Source organism: Ovis aries, chromosome 9 (genome assembly GCF_016772045.2).
Source record: "Ovis aries strain OAR_USU_Benz2616 breed Rambouillet chromosome 9, ARS-UI_Ramb_v3.0, whole genome shotgun sequence".
NCBI classification, from domain to species: Eukaryota; Metazoa; Chordata; class Mammalia; order Artiodactyla; family Bovidae; genus Ovis; species Ovis aries.
Genome location: NC_056062.1, coordinates 17,202,440 through 17,227,415, shown reverse-complemented (window position 1 = coordinate 17,227,415; position 24,976 = coordinate 17,202,440). Strand labels below are relative to the sequence as shown.

The following is a 24,976-nucleotide window of genomic DNA, read 5'->3' as shown; positions in this document are numbered from 1 at the left end:
CAAGCTGTAGCAGGAAAAGGGCAACCGCCAGCCACTGCTGAGGGTGTTCTGTGTACCAGCACAGCCAGTGCCTCACACAGCCGTGTCACTGAGTCCTCCCTGTAACCCATGAAGGAGACACTTCTGTTCTCCCGCAGGCAACACTCCAAGGCACGGAGAGGTCAAGGGACCTGCTCAGGGTCAAACAGCTGGGGTTATAATGCAGGTACTTTGGCTCCAGGGACACCGAACTTCATCCTACGCTGTAATTCATGCTCAAATGTCTCCTATTAAAAATAATGCAATGGGCAACACTTAACAGCTGCCTGTCTACCCATCTGTGTATCTATCCATGCATCCACCATCCATCTCTCCACTGTGTCCCCGGCGCACAAGAATTTAAAGGTCCAGGTCAAAGTGGAAAGCAACCAGCCACCACCCGCAGCCAAGGCTGCAGCTTCTGGACCCCCACCCTGGGCTCCCCTGGAGGGGCTCCTGTCACTCTGTCCATCAGCCTCTGCTCACGGAGAGGGCAGTGCTCAGACTCTGAGGGTGCAGAAGGCCCCAGAGCACGGGAGTCCAGGTCCACTGGAGCTATACTCCCTTCAAGCAGTTGAAGGGGAGATAAACACCCCAGCCTTCGGTCCTTTGGCAGCGGCGGGAGTGGGCAGGCAGCTGTGCTGCTCACGCGCTCTCAGCCGGTCTCCAAGGGAGTGGACCCAGCGTGCACGCTGGTGCCCGCTGGACCGTCCTCTCACCGGCTGCCGGCAGCTCTCCACTCCTGGCTACACCTCCTCACTCGGCGCCTGCTCCTGGGGTCTGTTCCCCATGCCTGACCCCGTCCCACATCCTGGGCTCCCAGTCTGCTTGGAGGACATCTCTGACGCCACCCATCCTCTGCCAGTTTCCTCCGGAGCAGCTCAGAGTGATAAACGTCAGGACGGCCACCCTGAGACCCCAGAAGGAGCTGCTGGTGAGCTCTGGACTGCCTGCTGTGGAGGCGCTTGGGGGGAGTTGCTGAGCACCTTCTGCTCCCAGCAGAGCCGGCCCTGTCTCCAGTGGACAGACTCGGCCAGTGGTGACCCAGAGCAGGCCTGGTCCCCTATCCATCTACGGCCAGCGCCTGGCACAAACCTTTCTGTATGAAGACCGAGGGCCTCACACAGGTATCCTGTGCTGTCAGTGACAACCTCTCGGGATAGTACGTGCTGCATGCATGCTTAGCCACTCAGTCATGTTGGACTTCTTGCTACTCTTGGGACTGTAGCCCGCCAGGCTCCTCTGTCCATAGGATTTCCCAGGCAAGAATACTGGAGTGGGCTGCCATTTCCTCCTCCAGGGGGTCTTCCCAACCCAGGGATCGGCCCCCATCTCCCATATCTCCTGCACTGCCACTTCCTGCAAACAAGCTGCCTGCCTGCTCTGCAGTACTGAACATGGGTCAGCCTTCAGGGTGTGGGTCCTGACTGCTTCCTTTACCAGCTGGGTGGCCTCAGCTATCCCATTTAACCTCCCTGTGCCTCAGTTTCCTCATCTGGACCAATAATGGTGCCCACATCCCACAGGGGTTTTCTGGGGGTTACACCGCAAAATGTAATGGAGTGCTCGGTACTCCCAGCCCTCAGCGTGCCCGCAGCAGCTGTCGGCCACAGTGGCGACATTTGTCCTTCTCTCTCCCTGGCCAGGTCCTCAGCCTGGCTACCTGCCCCTTGCCCACTGGGGCTGCTTTGCAGGGCATCAGCCTTCAGCGGCTCAGATGAGCTTTGCACTCTGCTCGCTGCCCTGGGCTCTCTTTTTTCCTCTCAGCAATGAATTCTGCTTTCAGCATCTGGCGAAGAGTAAAAAGTGATAATGAAGATGCTTCTGGGGAGTCACATAAGACGCAAAATGAATCATAGTAGTTATGACCAGACAAATCAACTGGAACACAAACCTCACTGTGGAGATTTTTATGTAACTCCACTTAGCGATTCTATAGGCTGCATGGTTCTAACCTCACCAGGAGTTAAAACCATGGCAGTTGGGAAAAGTAACTCACTAAATCGATTAACAGTTAAAGAAGCCTGATGCGTTTAACCAGTTTCTCACCTCATCTGATTCTTCAGCAACTCCAGTGAGTGGCTACTATTATTCTCGTTTTGTCTGAAATGAGACTGAAGCCTGGGGCAGGCTCTGACTCACGCCAGATCACAAGCCTGCATGGAGTGGAGCCAGAACCCAAAGCCAGCTCCTTTTTCTGGGGGTGGTTGCAACTTTGGCATAAAATATTCTAATTTAATTTTATCAATAAGCAAAATTAAAAATGATAATACCCTGCTGGACTCTTGGGGAAAGAAAATGAAGACAGGCATGGAAGAGAACTTTCACCGTGCCTGGGTCCCGGAAGCTCCGGACACACAGTGGCCGTTTAGGCTGCTCTGACGTGTAAGTGATAAGAAACTACAGAGTCCCTTACCGGCTCTCCGGGGGGCCCTGGTTTTCCATCTCTGCCCTCTTTGCCTTCTTCTCCCTGCAAGAGAAATTCAAACCGGTTATCTGGCTGCAGACGCCCAGAGGGAGGGAAGGACAGACTTTTTTTTTTTTTTTTTGCCGGGTGTGCATGCGGCCGACAGAACCGGCTGCGCGTCCAGGTTCACCCCCCAGCACCACCATTCTGACTTGGCTCCTCTGCTGGGCAGCGCCTGGCGCACAGCGGAAAAGCAGTACACTGCACTGGCCTCACTTTTTATTGCTATGGATGGAGAGAAGCCCCTCCTGGACATTCTCTAACTTAGGACACTACAGGCTCATCTCCAGGCCTCCTGTGTTGACGACAGCGACGGGGGGTGAGGATGCGGCTTCTGATGAGGGTGACAAGGACCCCGAGGACTCAAGGAACTCCTGGAACTTGAGAGGGGCACTGAGAATGGCAGCCAGGGCCACGTCTGGGCGTAGGAAGGCCACCAACATGTCCCATTTCATTCCATGAAATCAAGCTACGACTCCCACCTGCTCCCCACCCTCTACCAGCCCATCCGCTGCTCTCAATCAAGACACCGTTAGCCTCACATTTCTCTAAGAGACTGTGAGGTTGCAGGACTCTCTGCAGATCAGGACAATGATATGTCACACAGGCTCAGGCTCCATTCCGGGGCTACTGAGACTGGGCGGGTTCCAGGGAAAGAAAGCAGCAGGCAGCAGGGCCGAGGGAACCGGAGTCACAGCGGGCAAGGTTAGAGCTCGCTTGCACCAACAATGCACGTGATCTTGGGTGAACTGCTGACATTCTCAGCTCTGAGCGGCCCTTCTCCTAAACAGAGGTGACAAACCCGCCTGGCAGAGTCACGAGGGGGCTCAGAATCAGTGCTGCCCCGAGATGCTTAACCAACCAGCAATGGCAAACGACACCAGCAGTGGAGCTGCTCCCGCGCTGACAGGAAATCACGCAGCGCCCCTCATCAGCACTGCAACATCAGTGTCCAGGCTCCAGGGGGAAGCACTGCAGATGGTAATTTAAGTTTACTGACCATCCGGGCCACTGGCCAATGCTCCATGTGCATCCGTAACCCATAACAATCCCGCTCCTGGCATAACCATGGTAACACCAGGTAAGCCAGCTGGGCAGGCCCAAGGCCAGGCAGTGTTGGTCCTTTTCTCAGTTAAGAGTTAACTCCACAAACTGCTTCTCCCCCTGCACAGAGTGGTGGGGAGGAGCGTCAAGAGACCCACGGATGGCAGAGAATGCCCGTGGAAGAGGGTGAGACCAGCACAGCAAGGAGAGTGGCCGGGACTGGAGGCTGGAGACCTCGGCATGAACCGAGGAGTGGGGCTGCGGCGAGGACTACGCAGGTTAACATGCAGAGAACACTTTGCCCACAGCCCGCCCTGAGGTTAGCACCAGGCACACAGAAACTATTATGACTCCTATCGCCCAGGCAGAAGGGAGAGGAAGAGTTTTCTAGACAAGGATGACTCGTTAGAGGAAGGCAGAGTAATGTAGAGTGGCTGGGAGGAAGAGCCATGGAGTGAGATTGGATTTTACAGGGACAGAATTGAAGAGACAGGAAGAAATGGGGCTCAACTCATGAGGCGCCACGCAGGTCAAAATCTTGGCTTCTATCTGCCGATAACCATGAGCAGATGAGTTTTGCACGGGAAGGGGAGAGGGAGGCAAGAGAGGAGGAAGAAGGAATTCTTCTAAATCACAGAATCACATCTAAGGTCATTTCTTTCCTCTCCAGTTACCCTAGGACTTTGATGGTAAGGGTTTGGCACAAAATTCAAACTAGGATCTTCTCTCCTTACCTTTACAATGGCTGGAATGAAATCAAACATTCCCTAGTTGCTCTGACACACTAGGCCACATGGTTGCAGTTTATACCAACAGAGGTTTCACATCCCAGCCTGTCTTTTAAGATCTGTGCACCCTGGACAGGGGACTTAATCTCTGGGGTGGCGTGGCCTCAATGAAGGCTACTGGCTATGTCCAGGAAATGCCTCCTTGACCAATGGGGGCGTTTATCAGACATTCAAGGAGGAAGGGCTCCATAAAAACCATTCATTCACCCACATATTTATTTCAGTAATATTTTCCATGTGCTCAGCACATGTGGGGAGCAAAAAAGCCTGGTGTCATAGAATCCACAACCCAGAACATAACCCAGTGACTCGAGCCACTCTTGTTTTATGTCCCCAGATCTAGCAACTAGTAGGTGCCTAATTAGAGTGTGTTGGATAATCAAGTCAATTAATAATGGGGGAGGTGGTCACAGATCAAACCATGACATTAAGATGTGATACCTGCTTAGACAGACACTTAAGAAAAAAGGAAAGAGACTAAGCCTATCCTGGCCTGAGGGTCAGAGGGCACTTCTGGAGAGTGATGGCTGGGCTGAGATGGGAAAGATCAAAGGCATTGACTAGTGCAAGAGGAGACAGAGGGCATTCGCGGGGGACACAGACACATGTGCAAAAGCCCTGTGGCCTGGAGAAGAGAGGGTGCAGAGTGCTCAGGGACCCAAAAGAAAGCCAGTACATGGCCAGCACAGCTGGAACAAAAGGACACGTGGTGGAGGGCGGTGGGTGGGGCCTGAGGCCAGGAGCCGCACCAGGAGCAGGCACACTCCAGGCCTGGAGCACACGAGGACGGGTTCTCAATGAGAAGGCAGCAGGCGGCCTCCTTGGACCTGCCTTATTACTAACATCCTGGAGAGTCTGACCCTATTGAGAAATATATTGGGTTGGCCAAGAGGTTTGTTCTGGTTTTCCCATAAGATGTTGCAGAAAAACCCAAAGGAACATTTTGGCCAACCCGATATTAAACTGAAAAGTCCAGAACAGCAAGCTTCCCGGGTGGCTCAGATGGTAAAGAATCTGCCTGTAATGCAGGAGACAGGGGTTCAGTCCCTGGGTTGAGAAGATCCCCTGGAGAAGGGAATGGCAACCCACTCCAGCATTCTTGTCTGGAGAATCTCATGGACAGAGGAGCCTGGCAGGCTACAGTCCATGGGGTCGCAGAGAGTTGGACACGACTGAGTGACTCGCTTCACTTCACTTCAATTTTGCAGTACGTTTCAAGAATCTTAGATATTATTACACTCTGACAAGTAGACTTTTGGGCACCATCCTACACAAGTAAGGAAAGTGCTATGCATGCAAAATAATCTATTGTAGATTTCTAAAATAGTTTTATAAAGTTTATCAGGCAACAAAGAATAATCATATATTTTGATACATGTATTGGGTAGAGTGTATGTAAAATTTATGAGCGTTTAATACCAGTGCGGAAAATATAAAATGTTTATATTATCACAAACCATTATCAGAGTTACGTGTGTATGTGTAGAGAGACAGATGAAAATTTTATTTATGTAAGTAAACAACAACAAATATATCCATAAAGAATGAGATTAGGACTGGCTTTGCTTAGTGATTTTTTTTTTTTCTAATTTTCTATTGTACCAAAAAGTCCCCTAGTAAACACGCTTTGCTTTAACAATGGTGGAATATCATTTTCTTGGCATATTTTTGAAGTAGAGAAACTTGATTTAAAATAAAAAGCCACTTACTGGGATGCCGGGTAATCCAGACGGGCCTTGGGGGCCAGGAGGACCTTCTTTCCCCTAAAAGATCCAAAACACAGAACACCATTAAATTTCTTGGGCTGGCTTTTCTGGAGGTGAGTGATCTCACGCAGAATCGCCTTCGTGGTCTGGAAGGAGTCCTCATCCACCTTGTTCCTTTCCAGGAGCTGCTTCTCTGCAGGTCAGGGAGGTGCCCTGGGCGGGGAAGAATCACACAGCTGGTGTGCAGACTCCCTCTGGCCTTATTACATAGACTCAGGGGGAATTAGGACTTGGAAGGCACAGTGGGAAGAGGCTTAGGGGGTCCATGAGACCTGGGTCCACATCCAACTCTGTGCTCTGTCCCCAAACAGCCCACATCTCAGGAGCCTGCCTCCCAGCACAGACACAGCACCTGCAGGGCTTCTGCACACAGGACGCAGGACAAGAAAAGAACTGACAGGGGACACACACAGCAGATGGTTTTGTTACTGCCGCCCTCTGAGCCAGAGGTTCCCCAACTTTTTACCATCCATGGCGGCGTTTAGTATCCCTTTTCCTCTATGAAATCGACTTTGAAGGATTGTGTTTACCAAGCTGCCTTAATTAATACTTCCTTTCCATTTTAGTCACCAGAAATACACTCCACAGTCAGCCAGATGGGGTAATCAGTGTTACCATTTTTATCCCAGTGGGCTCATTTATATCACCCTGTGTCTCTACCATGAGTATTTCAGAAGCCCTGATAACTTCCGAATCTCCTGTCGTTGCTTCTCCTTCGCAGTAGACACTGACGTCAGGTTTTACACTCTAATCCACATTCCACATTTGGAATTGACGACCACTTGTAAACATTTCTGTAAACTTATGTTGCATGACATTTGAGATTACCCAGAGACACTGTCACTTACACCAACGTAAAATAATCACAAAGCAAACAAAAAAATGTCATCCCCTCCCTGCATCACAACACCTGCAAACACATTAACAAATAAAGTGGGCTTTTTGTCAACTTGGGCCAGATATTCGATCACATGAGGTATTTTTAAATAGTGGTAACAGAGCTATTATTATTATAACCGATAATTATTGTTGCTATCTGTTATTACCCGTTATAATAATAATTTTTATTATTAACAGGTGCTTATTACTCCAGAGGCCCTACTATGTAAACACTAGGAGTCTAGGACAAGAGTCACCAAGCTCTGGCTCTCAGCTCGTCTGCACAACGTTTCATCAGAACACAGTCTCACCCACTAGTCTACACACAGTCTGTGGCTGATTTCACCTTACGATGGCAGAACTGATTATCTGCACCAGAGACCATACGGCCCCCAAGACTGAAATATTCACTGTTCAGGGTCTTTTTGCTCCAATCAGGTGAGCTGAAGACTCAATAAGGAATTAGTATGGTTGTTCCTACGCCTGTTTTCATGACTTGTTGCATGCCATAGAAATTATGCAATTTAATTTTTCATTAGATTACCCAATTTAGACGGAAAGAAGAAAAACCACGATCATTTCATGCAAATTAAGATGTTGAAAATACTTGATAAAGGTGAGACACTCACTGTCTAAACAGATAGCTGATAGCTGTACCATTAGAAGATAGCTATAAAAGATTAGCAAAAAATCCTAACAAACTAGGATCCTACATTCAAACTGCTTCACAGGTGTTGCTAGATATTCAAACTACTACCTTATGACCCAGCAATCCTACTGCTGGGCATACACACCAAGGAAACCAGAATTGAAAGAGACACATGTACCCCAATGTTCATCGCAGCACTGTTTATAATAGCCAGGACATGGAAACAACCTAGATGTCCATCAGCAGATGAATGGATAAGAAAGCTGTGGTACATATACACAATGGAGTATTACTCAGCCGTTAAAAAGAATTCATTTGAATCAGTTCTGATGAGATGGATGAAACTGGAGCCGATTATACAGAGTGAAGTAAGCCAGAAAGAAAAACACCAATACAGTATACTAACACATATATATGGAATTTAGAAAGATGGCAATGACGACCCTGTATGCAAGACAGGAAAAAAGACACAGATGTGTATAACGGACTTTTTGGACTCAGAGGGAGAGGGAGAGGGTGGGATAATTTGGGAGAATGGCATTCTAACATGTATACTATCATGTAAGAATTGAATCACCAGTCTATGTCTGACGCAGGATACAGCATGCTTGGGGCTGGTGCATGGGGATGACCCACAGAGATGTTATGGGGAGGGAGGTGAGAGGGGGGTGCATGTTTGGGAACACATGTAAGAATTAAAGATTTTAAAATTAAAAAAATTAAAAAATAAAAAAAATAAAAAATAAAAAATAAATAAAATACAACAAATAGTAAATGGGTGGATGTTCTTTCTATAACATAATAACAAGAGACTCTATTCAAGGGAACAGAAATAAAAATGAGGGCCTTCCCTCTGTGTCAAAAAAACTGGCAAGTGGTTTATATGTTTTAATTCAAAATGCAATAGGAATGTTTTAGATTTCTCTCCCTGTGTAAATTCTTTGTTTAATTTTATTTCTGTTTTTTAACTACCAATACTCATTGCTTGTGCCAAGAAAACTTCAGCTGTTTTGTGGTTTGATGTTTATGTTTAAATATGAGGACAGTGGACAGCTTCAAGCACAGGCGTAATTTGCAAGGACAGAATCAATGTCTTATTTAATGTCGTTTAATTCCTAGGAATGTGAGGATTTACATCTGGGCCCCAAATCTTATTTTCCTCGGGCAAACAGTAAGTTAGTTTTTATCAGGGCAATCTTTTTCTGTCTGAGAATCAATTAAAAGCTGCCTGCAGTATGGTTCATATTTTATTCAGCCTGGAACTTCTAGGTGGGCTGCTTCTAAAGGATCAGCCAGATGATAATCATAAAAAGAACCATGTGGCTCTTACTTTTTAATCTTGGCATCCCCCTACCCCTAACCCACCATCCCACACATGGGATGAGCGTGGAGTTAACAGAAAGAAAGCCAAAATGGAAATTTTCAAACTGACTTCACTCCTAACTTGGATATTAATTTTCTGAATGACCTTGGATGAGTGACCTTACCCCGTCTGCTTTGTCTTCTCATCTGAGGAAAAGGAGTTCTCCTGGCTGACCCCTAAAGTGTTCCTGGCACCAGACTGCAGGGATACCAGGGCAGGGCTGACCTGCTTACTAGCAATAGCCCTACCTGGAACACGACCCTGAGGTTTCCCTAGAGTGGGGTCTGCACCTGGCCCTGACACTTCCTCACTGCCCCTGAGCTGGTGGCATTTCTCTGATGCCCACTTTCCTTGTCTATAAAATAGAGACAATGATTCCTATTGATAAGAGGCCATCAGATGAGATAAGAGGTTTTAGGGGACTGTAAATCCCTTTAAGAGACTATGCATGTAGTGACTACAAACACAATGCCTGCTAAAGTAATGTTCACCTTTGCTCTGTGGTGCTGAAGCCAAGAATGGTCCCACAGCTTCATGCAATGAATTTAATGCTGGTTTTTGAGATAAAAGTCTCAGGTTCCAACCAAATCGACCTGTGTGCTTTTAGGATCTGCAACTTCTGTTTTCACTCTTAAATTCACTCTCATTTCACTCAGGGCTTTCTGAACAGCTGAGTCACAGGGGCTACTCCTGCCTGACATGCCGCTCATACCACAGGCTCAGGACAGAGCAGCTTCAGGCTTTCTAGTCTCCTGTGCCTGTTCCAAGTGGAAACCACACCAGAAAGGACTAGAGAGATGGGGCTAAACCTTGAGCCAGTGTGAACTGGTCGTAAACTGAATTTTGGAACAGCTGATGGCCAGGTCATTTCATCCAAACCTGTCATTTACAGGCTGGGTAACCAGGGTCCTAACAGAAAGCAACTCCTCCTGCGGTCGACAAGTAGTCATTCGACCCTTGAAACATGGGCCACGGGAGTCAGGGAGGACCAGAGCAGGGCTGGCAAACACCTGAAGTTCTGGGAAGTTCCAAACACATGCTGAAGGCAGATCCTGTCCAGTGAGGAACTTACTGCAGGTCCTTGGATTCCTGGTGGTCCGGCAGCTCCCGCTATTCCGTCTGCTCCCTGAGGAAGGTAAACCAGAAAGCCAGTTGGTCGTGTATCTGAATGGAAGTCATCGGCACCTCTTCTTTGGGCATGAGGCAATGCACAGAATTGGCACCCTACGCCCCTTCGCAGCTGCCTGAACTGGGAGTATTTCAGAGGTGCTCTGCCTCTCCCATCAGGCTGCGATAGCCTCTGGGAACACAAAGATGCTGGGAGGACGGCAGGACAGGCCAAAGCACTCACCGGCCAGTTATCCATAGGCAAGAGGAATTAACAGCCTCCCCTCAGAGAGGACATTTTCAGCTAATATCAGGGAACACTTTGGGACACAAGGCAAGAAGTATACAACTGGACGTATAATATCTTCCAGGGAGCTAAAGAAGATGACTGTCTGTATCAACCCAGGGATGAAGAATGCAAGGGAGGAAGCGCTCCACACAGGTGAGGGAGTGGTGTGAAGTGAGCCCCAGACACTCTTCTGCCCCAGGGCTCCTGGGCATGCCGTTCCCTCTGCGTGCAGTCGAAACCGGCACGTGTCAGAGCTCAGATCCCGCCCTCCTCATTGTAGCTCAGGCACCAGGTCCTCAGTGAGATATTTCCCAACTTCCAGATTCAAAACTGCAAGCCCCTGCTCCTCACCGCCCCTTTTCTGTTTATATTTTCTCCAGCTTTTATGTCCACCTGACCTCCTAGTGTTTATCACTGTGTTTATTGGGAACTAAAGTGGTGCCTTGGAGATAGCAGACACTCAACAGTTCTTCAATAAATCAATGAATGAGGAGCCGGGCTGGCTGGGTGATAAAGGCAGAGGCTCTTTAGATTAATGAATGCATTGCTGCTTACTGGCTCTGAGGGAATGGTACAAGACCTCTAAGCTGTCCTCGTCCATAGAAGGTAGGCAGTGACACTGCCCGAGCCACAAGGGGGTGAGGAGCAAGTGAGGCAATGTTCCACAAAGTGCGTAGCACAGAATCGAGGGCACCAGTTAGGAGAGCACCCTCTCAGAGCCAGACTTCCTGAGTCCATGTCCCGGGCCCCCACTGAGAGCTGTATGGCCCCAGGGAAGTTATTTTATTCCTCTGCCATCTCAGTTCCTTTGTAAAATGGAGAAAAAGAAAAAGATAGCACTCATTTAATTTGAGTAAGGTATAAATACAAAGAGTTAACCTGTACCAGGCACATATTAAGAGACTCTTAGAGGGTTTTCCGTTATCGCAGGTCTGATGACAATAGCCTTTTTCTGTGCCTGTCTGGTGGCCAACCCAAACCAGGAACACTGCAGGGAGTAACTAAACACGGGATAACCAGTAAGCAAGCTCTCACAGGACTTTATTTATACTGTTCAGCAGTCTTTATTCAGTCGCTTCACATACATTTATCGGGTGCCTATATTGGCCCAGGTGCAGGCAAAGTCTCAGGAATACAGAAGCGGCCACATCATGGTTCATTCGTGAACTGGGCGCTTCTTATGACAGTGGTTGCCTCTCGAATGTCCCTTCTCCCTTCAGGCCAACTCCTTTTCCCATGATCTATACTACTCCTATCTTGATCAGTTTTTCTTTTTGCTGATCGTCGGATGTCACCAAATCCAGTAACACAGGCGAATAGAGTGTAAAGAAATTTCCTACATGAAATTATACATTTTGAAACAACCAGATGTTCATGAAACTAAATGATAGCAACCTGATCAATTCCCTACAAGGCTGTTCACAAATACGGCCACCGCAGTGCATACCAATGGCAAGGTCAGAAGAGGAAGGCATTCTGAATAATTACTTACTGGTGGTCCGGGGTCCCCTGGGGGGCCCATGAAACCAGGAACTCCGGGATGACCCTAGGAAAACACAAGACGATTATTTTAAATGATTCCCCAAAGGCTTTTTACTTTGTGCAACTACAGATTTCAGATAACAAGCCAGAAGCCATCTCCTAACTCTGATAACAATTCTGGATATGTGTGTGTGTGTGTGTGTGTGTGTGTGTGTATACATAAATCTACATATTTATATTTATATCAAAAGGTATGAGGGAGTGTCTAGCAATCTACCCTGGAACTGGATTTACTTCAAAAGAATATGAGGAAGAAGTCTACAGATGAAAACAAGAGTGGCTATAGAGCATCTTTCAAGATGCTGTGACCAGGTGAGAAGTCCAAGGGGGTACTTTTTATTACACTCTCTTATTTTCTTAATGGGGTTTCCCCAATGGCTCAGTGAGAAAAGAATCCACCTGGAAAAGAATCTGCCTGCAATGCAGGAGACACAGGAGATGCGGGTTTAATCCCTGGGCCAGGGAAGACCCCCTGGAGGAAGCAACGGCAGCCCACTCCAGTACTCTCACCCGAAAAGATCCCAAGGACAGAGGAACATGGCAGGCTGCTTGTAGTCCACAGGGTCACAAAAAGTCGGGGATGACGGAGAGACTAAGCACAGTTTTTGTTTAATATAAATTTATTTATTTTAATTGGAGGCTAATTACAATATTGTATTGGTTTTGCCATACATCAACATGAAGCATGTTTTTTAAAAAATATGTATTTATTTCCTTGGCTGCTGTGTGTCTCAGTTATGGCACGTGGGACCCTCAGCTGGGGCGTGTGGGGTCCAGCTCCCCAACCAGGGATGGAACCCAGGTGTCCACGTTGGGAGCGCGGAGTCCCAGCCAGCTGGCCACCAGGGACGTCTCGACACACTTATTTTGACGTGTTTGAAGTATCCCATAAGAAAAACTTAAAAGCAAGTAAATGCGTATACACAATTTATACCCACAATGGAAATCGCTCAGTTAACTGAATTATGGCATCTCTGAGAATATTACAATTATTTTAAGAAAGAGAGCCATGCCCCTGTGTAGAAGGGAGTCTATGTGCATTACAGAATGAGCTAAACCAGTTATGGCGCAAAGCAGAGCACCTCAGCGTTCATGCAGTACAGCAAAGTTAGCAAACCAAGCTAACCGCCATGAAAGAAACGGCTTCCCTGCCCTCCGCCTTCACCTCCTTCCACAGGAAAACGCAAGCCGCAACATTCGGTCTAGAGAGCACTGCTGTTGAAAACTATTGAGAGTAATCCAAACACGGTTTTTCAGGACAGAAACATTTTTGCTGAGTACGTCATCCAATGCAGTGCTCATCTCCCCGCCCCTCGGGTCTCTGCCCCCAAGCCTCACCTGTCGCTGGGGGTCTGTGGGGTCAGGGATTTGCCCACCGCTCAACCTGAACCTCAGAGCCTGGGGCGGGGCCTGGCGTGGAGCGGGTTTACCAAGAAGAGATGGATGAAGACTTAGAAGGAAAGGCAGGGGCATGTGGAGAGAGGACAGGAGAAAGAAAGGGGGGAAAGGGTAGCAGAAGCAACGCACAAGCAGAGCGGTCGGTCTAAAGGCAGAAAGGCTGCTGCTGCGCTGGCTGCGCAATGATGGGGGACAGTGCTCAGACCAGCAGGAAGAGCACCACATCGTCATGGGGACCATTTTACAAGGTGTTTGGAGAAGTGGTCCAGCAGGGATGGATAGGCTCTCACAGGGGAGAGTCATACGGCAGACGTGCAGGGCTGCTGCTGCTGCTGCTAAGTCGCTTCAGCCATGTCCGACTCTGTGCGACCCCATAGACAGCAGCCCACCAGGCTCCTCCGTCTCTGGGATTCTCCAGGCCAGAACACTGGAGTGGGTTGCCATTTCCTTCTCCAATGCATGAAAGGAAAAAGTGAAAGTGAAAGTCACTCAGTCATGTCTGACTCTTAGCGACCCCATGGACTGCAGCCCACCAGGCTCCTCCATCCATGGGATTTTCCAGGCAAGAGCACTGCAGTGGGGTGCCATCGCCTTCAGGAAAGAACGCAGCATTGTGCATTCGGTAAAGAATGACTACTGTTTCAGCGAGCGAGAAGCACTAAAGGTAAGTGAGCACAAAATTTTTAAATATATATTAAAAAAAAAAAAGGTAGGCTCCTCAGATGATTGGGAATGGGGAGTGTGACAATGAACCAAGGTGGAAACTATGAAATCCTGATTTTAAAAAAAAAAATCCACCGGAGACAAGAAGAGACAGGAAAAGATTTCCGAAATGGTGGAGTGAAAATTACTTAGGGAAAACCAGTGCTGCTCCTTCAGGGTGGACAATTTCTCACAAAACAAGCTCTCACCTGGTCACCTTTCTGTCCAGTCTCACCATCGGCACCGTGTTCTCCTTTGCTCCCCTTAGGAGAAAAAAAGAAAGAAAATTGCAGAAAATCTTGCCAGAGCTCCTTTGCGAAAGAAAGATTCTGTGTTGCCTTCATTCACTCATTCCTCATCAGCTTCTCATTAGGTTTGTGCTGGGGGCCCAAACAGGTACATGACCTTGAGAAAGTCATTGAAAGCCCGAGTTGTGGGGCTTTTTTAATCTACAAAATGAACAGAATAATGATCGCCCACCCCATGAAATGCTGGGAGAATGAAATCAAATAATACATGGGAAATACTTAGCACGGAGCTCAAAATACAGTAAGAGCGATAATCATCTTTACTCTTCTGTCCTGGAATCCTGATTTTGTCATTTACTAACTGTGTGTCACTGGTCAAGGTGTTTCAACTCTTCTGCTTCCTACTTAAAAAACGGGAATGGTAACAGTAGACTCTTTGTCATGGGGTTGCTGTGAGGAAGAAATGAGTTAAAATCCATAAAGCGCCTAGAGCAGTGGTGGCCTCAGGGCTCTCACCAGTCTCGCCCTGCCACAGTCATTATCACCATCGTCACTGCTGCCGCCACTGCGGCATCACCATCACAGCCACGACCCTTCTCACCTTACCACTCCTCACCATCAGCATCACCACCACCACCGACCCCGTCATCTTTCCCCCGGCACCGTCACTATCATCCTTCTCTCCCTCCTCCTCACCCGTCACCATGATCAGTGCCCGTGCCGCTACCATCCTCATCCTCCCCATCAGCTATGCCATCATCCTCTTCACTGCCGTCACCACCTCCGTCACTCACTACTAGCACCTCTATCCCCCTCCTCCTGCACATCACCGTCATCTCCATTATCACGGTCACCGAGACACAGCGTACAACCTACCAAAAATACAGTGTTACACACTAATCCGGAAAGTACCGTTCAAAGGTTCCGATCTCTCTTAACTGTCACCTACTTAGGCTTACCAGGTTAACAAGTGCATTCCAGTAAAATGTTATTGAACAAAAAAACACTGTAGCTCCTTTGAAAGAATGCATTATGCATTAAAACTGTTGGCAATTAATCAGTCTTGGCTGTGGTTCCAGGCCTGTTTTCCCTTACCTTTGCATCTTTGAAAGATCGTGTTCCTTCTCTGCCCTGTTTGTTCATTCAGTCGATGAAGAAGCAGAGGTGGTGGGTGGCAGGCCTGTCTCTGAGGGTCCTTCCAGACTCCCAAATCCTGCAATTCTCTCACTGAAACATCACGCCCGGCCCTCTTCCATCCAGACACTGTACCATACCAACAGTTCATCGATGACCATAATTACCCAATAACACCCTAGCCTCCTCTCTGGTATATTGGGAGGGTTAGGTTTTCCAGCATCTGTAAAGTGCCAAATGCTTTTGTGTACAGGGGAAAAAATAGGTTCAGAGGGGAAGAACATTTGTTGCAACATTTTTGCATGTAATTATGTCTATTCTTTTTTTGACTTCCCTGGTAACTCAGATAGTAATGAGTTTGTCTACAATGTGGGAGACCTGGGTTCAACGCCTGGAGAAGGAAACGGCAACCCACTCCAGTACTCTTGCCTAGAAAAATCCCATGGACGGAGGAGCGTTGGTGCAGGCTACTGTCCATGGGGTCGCAAAGAGTCGGGCACGACTGAGCAACCTTACTTCATTTACTTCATGTCTATTCTTTTAAGATCTATAAAGCCAGCACACTGTCTGCAGGCCACTTCGTAATCTCACACTGTTTCTCCGACATTAAGGATGACTGCCTTAAAAGTAAATGGTTTCCTCTCAATTCCCAGTCCTCAGTCTGGGCTTAGAGTGGTTCCAACCCTCATCCCACAACAACTAAAATGTCAGCAGCTCAAGGATCTCCGCAGTTGTCCTTGTCTCCTCCACCGCAGCTGGGGATCAAAGCACACACTGCCACCCCCAAGCCTGACTCACTTCCTTCCAAAAAAGAGGGCTGACATTTACAGAGCCCCTGCTCAGCTGGGCACTCTGCCAGAGTCCACATGAGGTCCCACTTCATGCATTTCTTTGTTTATATCCTGAGCTGATGCAAAACAGCATTCGATGTGTCCATATCATCCCATTCAGCCAGGAAAACTACTCAGTGAGGTAGGGGGTTATTATCAGAGCATAAAGATAAGAGTCCTGAGGACCAGAGAGGTTAAGTCATTCACCTGAGGTCACACAGCTGAAAAAATAAATAAATAATATTTGTCACCTCATCCAGATCTGTGTCCAAACTATCTCCTCCTGATCAAGTTAATTTCCTGGTTATTTTTTTAGGTCACGATGCTTTGTCCCGCTGGTCTCATAATGTCAAGAGCACTCGATTTTTAGTCTGGAAGCCTGACTGATTATGCTAACCATGTTCTCGGAACCTTTTAACGCACCAAGAATATAGCCATCAAGAAAAAACAGATTAAAAACGAAAAAATAAACCAAGCAACAAGCTGCCATCCTGGATTCTGCATTCCAGGAACTTTACTAGTTTACTACTTTGCAAACTTGGCTTTCTGCGGTAGATGTTCACTCAGGATGCAATGAAAGGGCTTCGCTTTTCCTGTTGAAAAGGACAGAAGAAACTCACACCACAAGCCCTTATATCAGAGCACTGACTTCAGAAAACGTGACACTGTGAGTTCTTTCTCTGTCTCTTGGAAATGGATATCAGCCCTTTTCAAAGGTCAGTAAGCCTTTTGCCGGTTCTAGGACCCAGGAATGGCCTTCCTAGGTGGTGCAGTGGTAAAGAATCTGCCTGCAAGTGCAGGGGACATGGGTTTGATTCCTGGGTTGGGAAGATGCCCTGGAGAAGGAAATGGTAACCCACTTCAGTATTCTCACCTGGGAAGACCCAGGGACAGAGGAGCCTGGTGAGCTATAGTCCATGGGGTCATGGAAGAGTCAGAAACAATTTAGTGACTAAACAACAACAAAAAGAACCCAGGAAAATATTTCTTGAGAACCTGGGAACATCTCTTTGAAATGTAATCAGCAAGGGAAATAAAGCCCCATCAGCCAGATGCTGTAGGAAACTAGGAGCCTAACTTCTGGGTCCATTTTTCCAAGCTGCAGAACTACCTCCAGGCAAAAAGATGTAAGCAGTTTGTTTTTATTTTGTTTGAAGCTAATTCACTAAAGCAGACCATTAGTCCAATTACCGGGTGAATCAGGCTGAACATGACAAACAGTGCTATGTGGTCCTTTTACGTGAGGACTAATTACTATTCACCTTGAGGACACATACATCATCAGTCATAGCTGCTTGACCATAGAAAAGGTGAGGTTCCTTTGTCTTTACAAGCTCTTGGCAGAATTGCCTGTGGTACCTATAATATTCTGGTTTAATGCTTGTGCAAAAAAATAATTATTTCAGTTCTACCTTCTGGTTTGGGAGAAGATTCTGTTTGGTTTTTAAATATATTTCCCCCATGCCATCATGTACTAAGTACATAATACAACAATTATTTAGAGGTTATATTCATAGCAGAGTCTGCTCTAAGGATGTTAGCTTTTGTGAATCCATCAAGCAGATAATTCTCTCTAGGATTTTACAAATTTTTGAGAGCATGGCCTAAATTTTCTCAAATTAGTAAGCCTCTGCTATTCTCAGAAATTTTGTCCCTGAAAATTTGTGTGCTGTTTCTCTGCTTAGAAACCTTTCCCCAAGAATGCCTGTCAATGCAAGTAAAATCCTACTTCTTGGGACTTCCCTGGTGGTTCAGTGGTTAAGAATCCACCTTGCAACACAGGGGAATCAGGTTCGATCCCTGGCCAGGGAACTAAGATTCCACATGCTGAGGGGCAACTAAGTTAGACTGCCACAACTACTGAGCCTGCACACCACAACTCTGACAGTCTGTATGCCACAACGAAAGGTCCCACACAACACAGCGAGATCCTAATGCCGCAACTGAGACCTGAATAAATAAATGTTAAAAAAAAAAAAAAATCCTACCTCCTCCTCCAGGTAGCCTTCACTGGTGACCTCTGCCCCGTGGCATTATTTTCCTTAAAATCATTTAACTCTCCTCCTGGCAATCTGTCATAGTTGTTATTAACTCAAAAGGAGGAACAGTAAGGAGGACCATCCACAGTTACATGCATCCAGGACTTCCTACCTATGTGCTGGGCACCATGCCTGGTGCTTTGTAAATGTTTCCTTGTTTAATCCTCTGGGAGATGAACCATGCAGTCCTACTTTTACAGATGAGGGACCCCAGCTTCAGAAAAGCCCCGGTTCCCCAAGTCTTATGATCAGTCAGTGCAATTCACTCAGCTAATAAGAGGCAGAACCAGGCTGGGGAACCACTGACCACTCACTGCTCCCGATGGCCTTGGCCCCAGTCTGATTTTGCTTAAGAGTCATCACCTTCTAGATCTTTCTTCAACACATCAAGCCCTAGAAGACATGGCCCATATCCGACCTAACACTATTCCTCCTGACTTGGAAGGGAGCTGTTTAAGGGCATGCCTGGTGGGACTCTCTCAGGACTGAGGCAGCTGTGGATGAATAGAGACTTCTGAGGAGAGCATGGACTAAATGGCTCTGGGTTGTCTTCTGGGAAGAATGGGATTCCAGGGCCTTTTCTGGCAGTTCTAATAACAGCAAAAGAGGTTTTATCTCCGCCTCCCGGAATTGTCCAGAACCTCCAATGAGGTCTTCTACTCACCTAGCAAGCCCAGCGCCTGCAGTTCCCACCACATGATGTGTGGGCATGTGGACAAAAAGAAAACCATGTTTTTCACGAAGGATAGAATAATCAGCATTTCCAAACTCAAAGGGGCTTTTACATCTGACTCATTAGAAAGTCATGGTCTGATGACAATCTCGCTTCTTCCTCTGCATGGATGGTGATCATAATGGGAGCCACTGTTTTCAGCTTCCTCCCCTTATTCAGTATCTTACGCAGTCTGAAAGCTTCAGAATGAAGCTCTGGAGCTGACGGTGTCATTTACCTCCCCAGACCCAAGATCCAAAGACAGCAGCTGCAAATAAGCAGGAAAAATCTCAGGAAGCCGGAGTCCCCAGATGTTGGATCACAGTCACAAACAGTCAAACCTTCCTGATGAAGCCTGTGACCAGTGAATTCCTAGAGCCTCTGGTTATAAAAGACACTAACAATGACCACAAATACTCCACTGTGGGCAGCATTTTCAATTTAAAAATTAATTATGAGGTCCACAAGTCTGACAGAGATCCTGTTTGATAAGCCAAGTTCAAGAGAAAGGAAATGAAACAGCCCTCTGTTCTGTTTTCTAGAGAGAGGCATGGGTTGAACAAAGAGCATAGAGACAAGCTTGAGTTTGGAGCCAAAAACCAAGGCAAGCCTGTGGGTCCCCAGGCACGATAAACCAGTAAATATTAAAGGAAATCAATGCTGAATATTCATTGGAAAGACCTGTGCTGGTGCTCCAGTATTTTGGTCAACGGATGCAAACAGCTGACTCATTGGAAAAGTCCCTGATCCTGGGAAAGACTGAGGGCAGAAGGAGAAGAGCAGGTTAGAGGATAAGATGGCTGGATGGCATCACTGATGCAATGGACTTGGTCTTGGGCAAGCTCCAGGATATGGTGAGGGACAGGAAGGCCTGCCATGCTACAGTCCATGGGGTCACAAAGAGTTGGACATGCCTGGGTGACTGAACAAGTGCGATTCATCTTCCCAGCCACAGTTGGTTAAGAAAGGGAAAGCTATTAAGAGTCAGCGCCAGAGGCAGTGAATCAACAGACAGCAGCTTTGAGTCTCCTTGGGCGCTTCCCTTGGTGCTGGTGTTGGTGACAGCATTACTGGGCTTAGTCACTAAGTTGTGTCCAACTCTTGGGATCCCGTAGACTGCAGCCCGCCAGGCTCCTCCTCTGTCCATGGGATATTCCAGACAAGAATACTGGAGTGGGTTGCCATTTCCTTTTCCAGGGTATCTTCCCGACCCAGGAATCAAACCTGCATCTCCTGCTTTGCAGATGGAGTCTTTACTGCTGAGCCAGCAGGGAAGCCCCTCCTGGAGGTGTAACAGCATACTAACCAGTGGGGGTCTGGGACCTGGACTTCAAGAATTCACTTTGACCTACTAGTTTTGTAGTAGTATTGTAATATTGGCATTTAATCTTGCTAAACCTTAGTTTTCTAATACGTAAAGTAGAACACTATCTCCACCTCCAAGGATGATACTCACCACCATAGGAGATGACATTATAAAGCAGGTAATCTGGTCTTTGGTCCTTAATACACTAGGTATGATGTCTCCTGCAGCTCCCTGAGATCTCACTGTGTAGGGTGACCCTGAGAACAAGGCCACCACAGACTCCCAAGTAGAGAAACAAAACACCCTGTCTTTCAGAAGCAGCACTGATTTCTGTTCTTTTCCTGGATGGAAGCTTTCTTTGACTTTCTCTGACTCTGAAAAGGAACAAACCCTCCCTTGAAGGGAATTATAAAAGAAGAAAGGCAGAGTCATTGTCCCAAGACACCAGCCCTTCAGGAGTGGTTGGGCTGATTGAGAAAACAGTTCCTCCTTAGTGGAGGGAACGCCTTATCTGTTTAATTGATCTGCTTTCCTTTCTCTGAATAAAGGTTATCACGTGGCAGAGGTAGAACCCAGAAGCTGGCAAGCTGGCAGCAAAGGTCGCGTACTGAGGATCAGCTGAAATGACCCACCTGCAGAATCCTTCAAGCAAGGAGTTTAGCCACCACTTACGACCTCAGAAAAGAAGCGGAATCTCAGGAAATGGCACAGAGGATGCTCAGCTGTGCTGCTGTCTCCTAACCTAACACTTCCCCAGGGCAGAACCTCCAGTTCTATCTACCCTGAGACCTGATGTCTTCAGTTCCCAAAGCAGGAGTCTTGGTTTTGTCAAAACCCTGTACAACTTCAGAGTCTCTGCACGACAAACACGAGTTCTCTTAACTTGCCAGCCGGGGCCTGGGACACCTGGCTGTTTTCCATCCTGATGCCCCACAGGCTCCCAGCTGGTGTCACATCTCAGTATTTTTGTTTGCCTCCCTACCTTTTAATAGCAAATATAATGGCCCCAACCCCATCTTTCAGGGCTGTGCCTAGGGTGAGGCAAGGGAGCACTCACCTGGGGGCCCCATAAACCTCAGATCAGAGATAAAGAACATGTCAATGACATATTTTTAAAAGTCAAAATTAATGGAAAATGAAGAATTTCATCACCTATCCAGTATAAATCTACATCCCTTCCTACTTGAGAACTGAATATGTCTGTATTTAAGTTAGAAAATCGTACTATATGTTTTAAGTGGTAAATTTTTTAAGTGATTAAAAATATTTTTCTTTTCTACTAAAAAATTTATGCAAAATAATGCAAGATGAACAAAATATGAAAATGGAAATAAACACAGGGCTCCGAAGGGGCAGAAACTGCCATGAGACAAGGGGACACGATTGAGCACTATCAGGAAAACGAGGGTCTCACGTAGGCTGGGTCTCATCTTGACTTAACATTTTGGTATTTTGTTCCTCATGGATCTACTTCATTCGTTGTAAACATTTCACAATACTGCATTTGAGTCTCATTTAGCTTGGCTACACCTTCCGCCCAGGTCCTCACCTCAGTCTTGGCCCATGCACTGACGGAGGGCTTACAACATGCCAGGCGCAGGTGGGAGCATCGTTGAGCAGTCGTCAGGGCCAGAAGCCCGGAGGGTCTCTGCCCTCACAGCCCCTCGTTCACCAGGAGGAACGGGAAGGGCCGGGAGGCAAGAAGCCAGCCCAGGGCTGCTGCTGAGACCAGATTCCCATGCCAAGGGTCTTGCTCCTGTGGTCTCTCTCCCACTGACGATTGCATGTTGCAACCCCCGTCAGAGGAACCATACTGAGTCCCAGAGAAACACAGCAACATAGTGGCATGCGCGTCCCTGAACGCTGGGGTAGAGCGATGTGCAGAGGTCACAGCAGCACAGAGCTGACAAGGGGGGCAGAGAGAGCCCCTCAGGGCAGCGTGGATGTCCGCTCCCTGCCTACACGCCAGCCTACACACTCTCTCCCCCTTAGCGCTGAACACTGTCATGACCGAGGGCCTGAGAGCCGCAGCCCTGACACCTGCCTGTTCCACAGCTGCGTGCCAGCTCCCCCCTCCCATGCCAGCCTCCAAGCTCCATGAACCTACAGAGTCATGCTGCCTGTTCCAGACAGGTGTCTCGTCATTCACAGCACAGTGAATGATGCCCACTGCGTTTCTATAGCACTTTCCTAATAACACTCTTTTTTAAAATTATTTTTTATTGAAGGATAATTGCTTTGCAGAATTTTCCTGTTTTCTGTTAAACCTCGACATGAATCAGCCATCGGTATACATATATCCCCTCCCTTTTGAACCTCCCTCCCATCTCCCTTCCCATCCCACCCCTCTAGGTTGATACAGAGCCCCTGTTGGAGTTTCCTGAGCCATTCAGCAAATTCCCATTGGCTATCTATGTTACATATGGTAACGTAAGTTCCCATGTTACTCTTTCCATACATCTAAAAATACGGAACACTTCACGACCTTGCGTGTCTTCCTTACGCAAGGGCCGTGCTAACCTCTGTATCATTCCGATTTTGGTGTACGTGCTGCCGAAGCAAGCACCCTACTAATCCTTTTCTCGAGTGCTAAGTTCTTTTTCTGTATGATATGTTCAACTCTCACTTCTTTCTGCAGTTGTTTTTATTCACATCATTAGTGGTTGGAGAAACTGAGGCCCAGAGAGGTCAAAGATTTTGCCTAAGGTCACATAGCAACAATGACTCAACTCGAATTCAGAGTTATCTGACCCCAAAGTTCACATCACAACCATCACTACACATCCCTATCCAGTAGCTCATCTGTACTTCCAACCACTCAGGTATTTGTAGATGAGCAATCTGAGACTCAACAAGTTCAAGGGCCCATTCCCAAGGTCACTGAGACAGCCGGAGCAAAGGAGAGACCTTGAATGTGGGTTTTCTGATTTTAAAACCATGATCCCGTTACACTGGGCATCACTCTTCCTCAAACTTAGGCTAACCAGTGAGATGAGAACAGATACACGTGAGTTTTATGACGGTTCACTGACCTGTGGTCCAGCTATTCCTGGGGGCCCTGGGAGGCCTCTGGGTCCAGCATCTCCCTGCAGCAGGAACAGGCAGAAAAAAAGAAAAAAAATAGCAGGAATAAGTGTCTGGACCCGACATATAGCATCGTCAGCAAGATGTCCACTTCCATATCATTCACTCATTTCCCATGGGATTCCCAGGCCCCTGCCTGCCCCTCAGCGTGTCTGAGCAAAGGCGGATGGTGATAGGGTGTGTGGCTGTGCATTCAAGGGTATAACCCACCCCCAAAGTGGTAAATGGTGCAGGAACCAGTCCCCAAGGTGACCCCAACGATCCTCGCCTCCCAACGCGTACCAGAGAGGCAGTGCTGGCATCTCCAAGATGATTCATTTCATCCCAATGATAAAAACAAAGTCTCTTTGGTTCCTACCTTTTTCCCTTCTGTGCCTTCTCTCCCTGGCTTTCCTGGCAGACCTTTGTCCCCTTTAAAACCTGGAAGACCAGGGAGGCCTGGGGGGCCCGGGGGACAGTCATTGCACACGTCCTGAGAGAAAGAGTAACACGATAGTACAGTTACTTGGAAAACAAAAGGTGACCCATAGCTCCAACCCCTCCAGACAGGAGGAAGCCAGCAAATGATGAAAAAGCAAACGGGCAGATGGAGTCATTACCCACACAGCCTGTGTCAAACTTCATGTTTCTCTCTCTTTTTCTTAAACTAGGTTTCAGCATTGATATATCTGTATTATTACCGCACGTCTCCCTACTTCCGGCCAATGACTGAAATGTAGCCCAAGATCAAGATGTCGAAAGTGCATGTACTGATGCCTGTGAACATCTAAAAATATTCACAGTTCAGATTGAAAGCAAGCATTTAGCACCGTAAGAAACAGCATGCTTTGTCCCTAAAGCCAGAGACAAAACGATGCTGGAGGCTGGATTCTCTGTCTCACAGGTTTACCTAAGCGGTTTCTGAACAAAGCAGCAAAATAAAGAACCTAAGAGGCAACCCCCTCCCTGAGGTCTTGCTCGCTGTAACACACACCAAGTATCACCTGGCATTCTTCTCAGTCCAAGTGAAACTCGCTCAGTCGTGTCCGACTCGTTGCAACCCCAAGCACTATACAGTATCTGGAATTCTCCAGGCCTAAATACTGGAGCGGGTAGCCATTCCCTCCTCCAGGGGTTCTTCCCAACCCAGGGATCAAACCCAGGTCTCCTGCATTGCAGGCGGATTCTTTAGCAGCTGAGCCACAAGGGAAACCCTTCTCAGTCCAAAGTAGGTATTTAATCAAGGCTCTCTGGAATGGAGCTTTGCTCCTCAGCTCTAAGTTCTGTCCCTGGAGTGAATTTAAAGCCCAGGGAACCAATTCTCGAGCTTGTCTGTGTCAGGCCCAGATCTTACAGTTTGGAGCACAGTAAACCCCAAATGAAATTCACTGGCTTGACCACACTCTCGTCCAGCTCACAGGCCAGCGTCTTGGACTGCTCCTTCCTTGTGCTGTCATTGTGCTCAGTCATGTCCGAGTCTTTGTGACCCCATCGACTGTAGACCGCCAGGCTCCTCTGACCATGGAATTTCCCAGGCAAGCATGCTGGAGTGGGTTACCAGGTCTCCCTCCAGGGGATCTTCCTGACCCAGGGATCCAACCCACATCTCTTGCGTCTCTTGCATTGCAGGCG

General features: G+C 47.6%; 1 protein-coding gene and 1 non-coding gene across 2 annotated transcripts in view; both read right to left on the bottom strand.

Moving 5' to 3' along the window:
- The window catches only part of COL22A1 (collagen type XXII alpha 1 chain), a 229,402-nt gene that overhangs the window by 20,798 nt on the left and 183,628 nt on the right, over window positions 1-24,976 (bottom strand). The window contains exons 45-51 of the mRNA XM_027972868.3: window positions 23,724-23,837; window positions 23,314-23,367; window positions 14,222-14,275; window positions 11,863-11,916; window positions 10,047-10,100; window positions 6,027-6,080; window positions 2,435-2,488 (exon numbers count right to left, since the gene is read on the bottom strand). Of these exons, the coding sequence (XP_027828669.2) occupies window positions 2,435-2,488; window positions 6,027-6,080; window positions 10,047-10,100; window positions 11,863-11,916; window positions 14,222-14,275; window positions 23,314-23,367; window positions 23,724-23,837 (438 nt within the window). The remainder of the gene's footprint in view (window positions 1-2,434; window positions 2,489-6,026; window positions 6,081-10,046; window positions 10,101-11,862; window positions 11,917-14,221; window positions 14,276-23,313; window positions 23,368-23,723; window positions 23,838-24,976) is intronic.
- On the bottom strand, window positions 22,744-22,847 carry LOC114116520 (U6 spliceosomal RNA). The gene has a single exon (XR_003590423.2). It is a non-coding gene; the product is annotated as a U6 spliceosomal RNA (small nuclear RNA).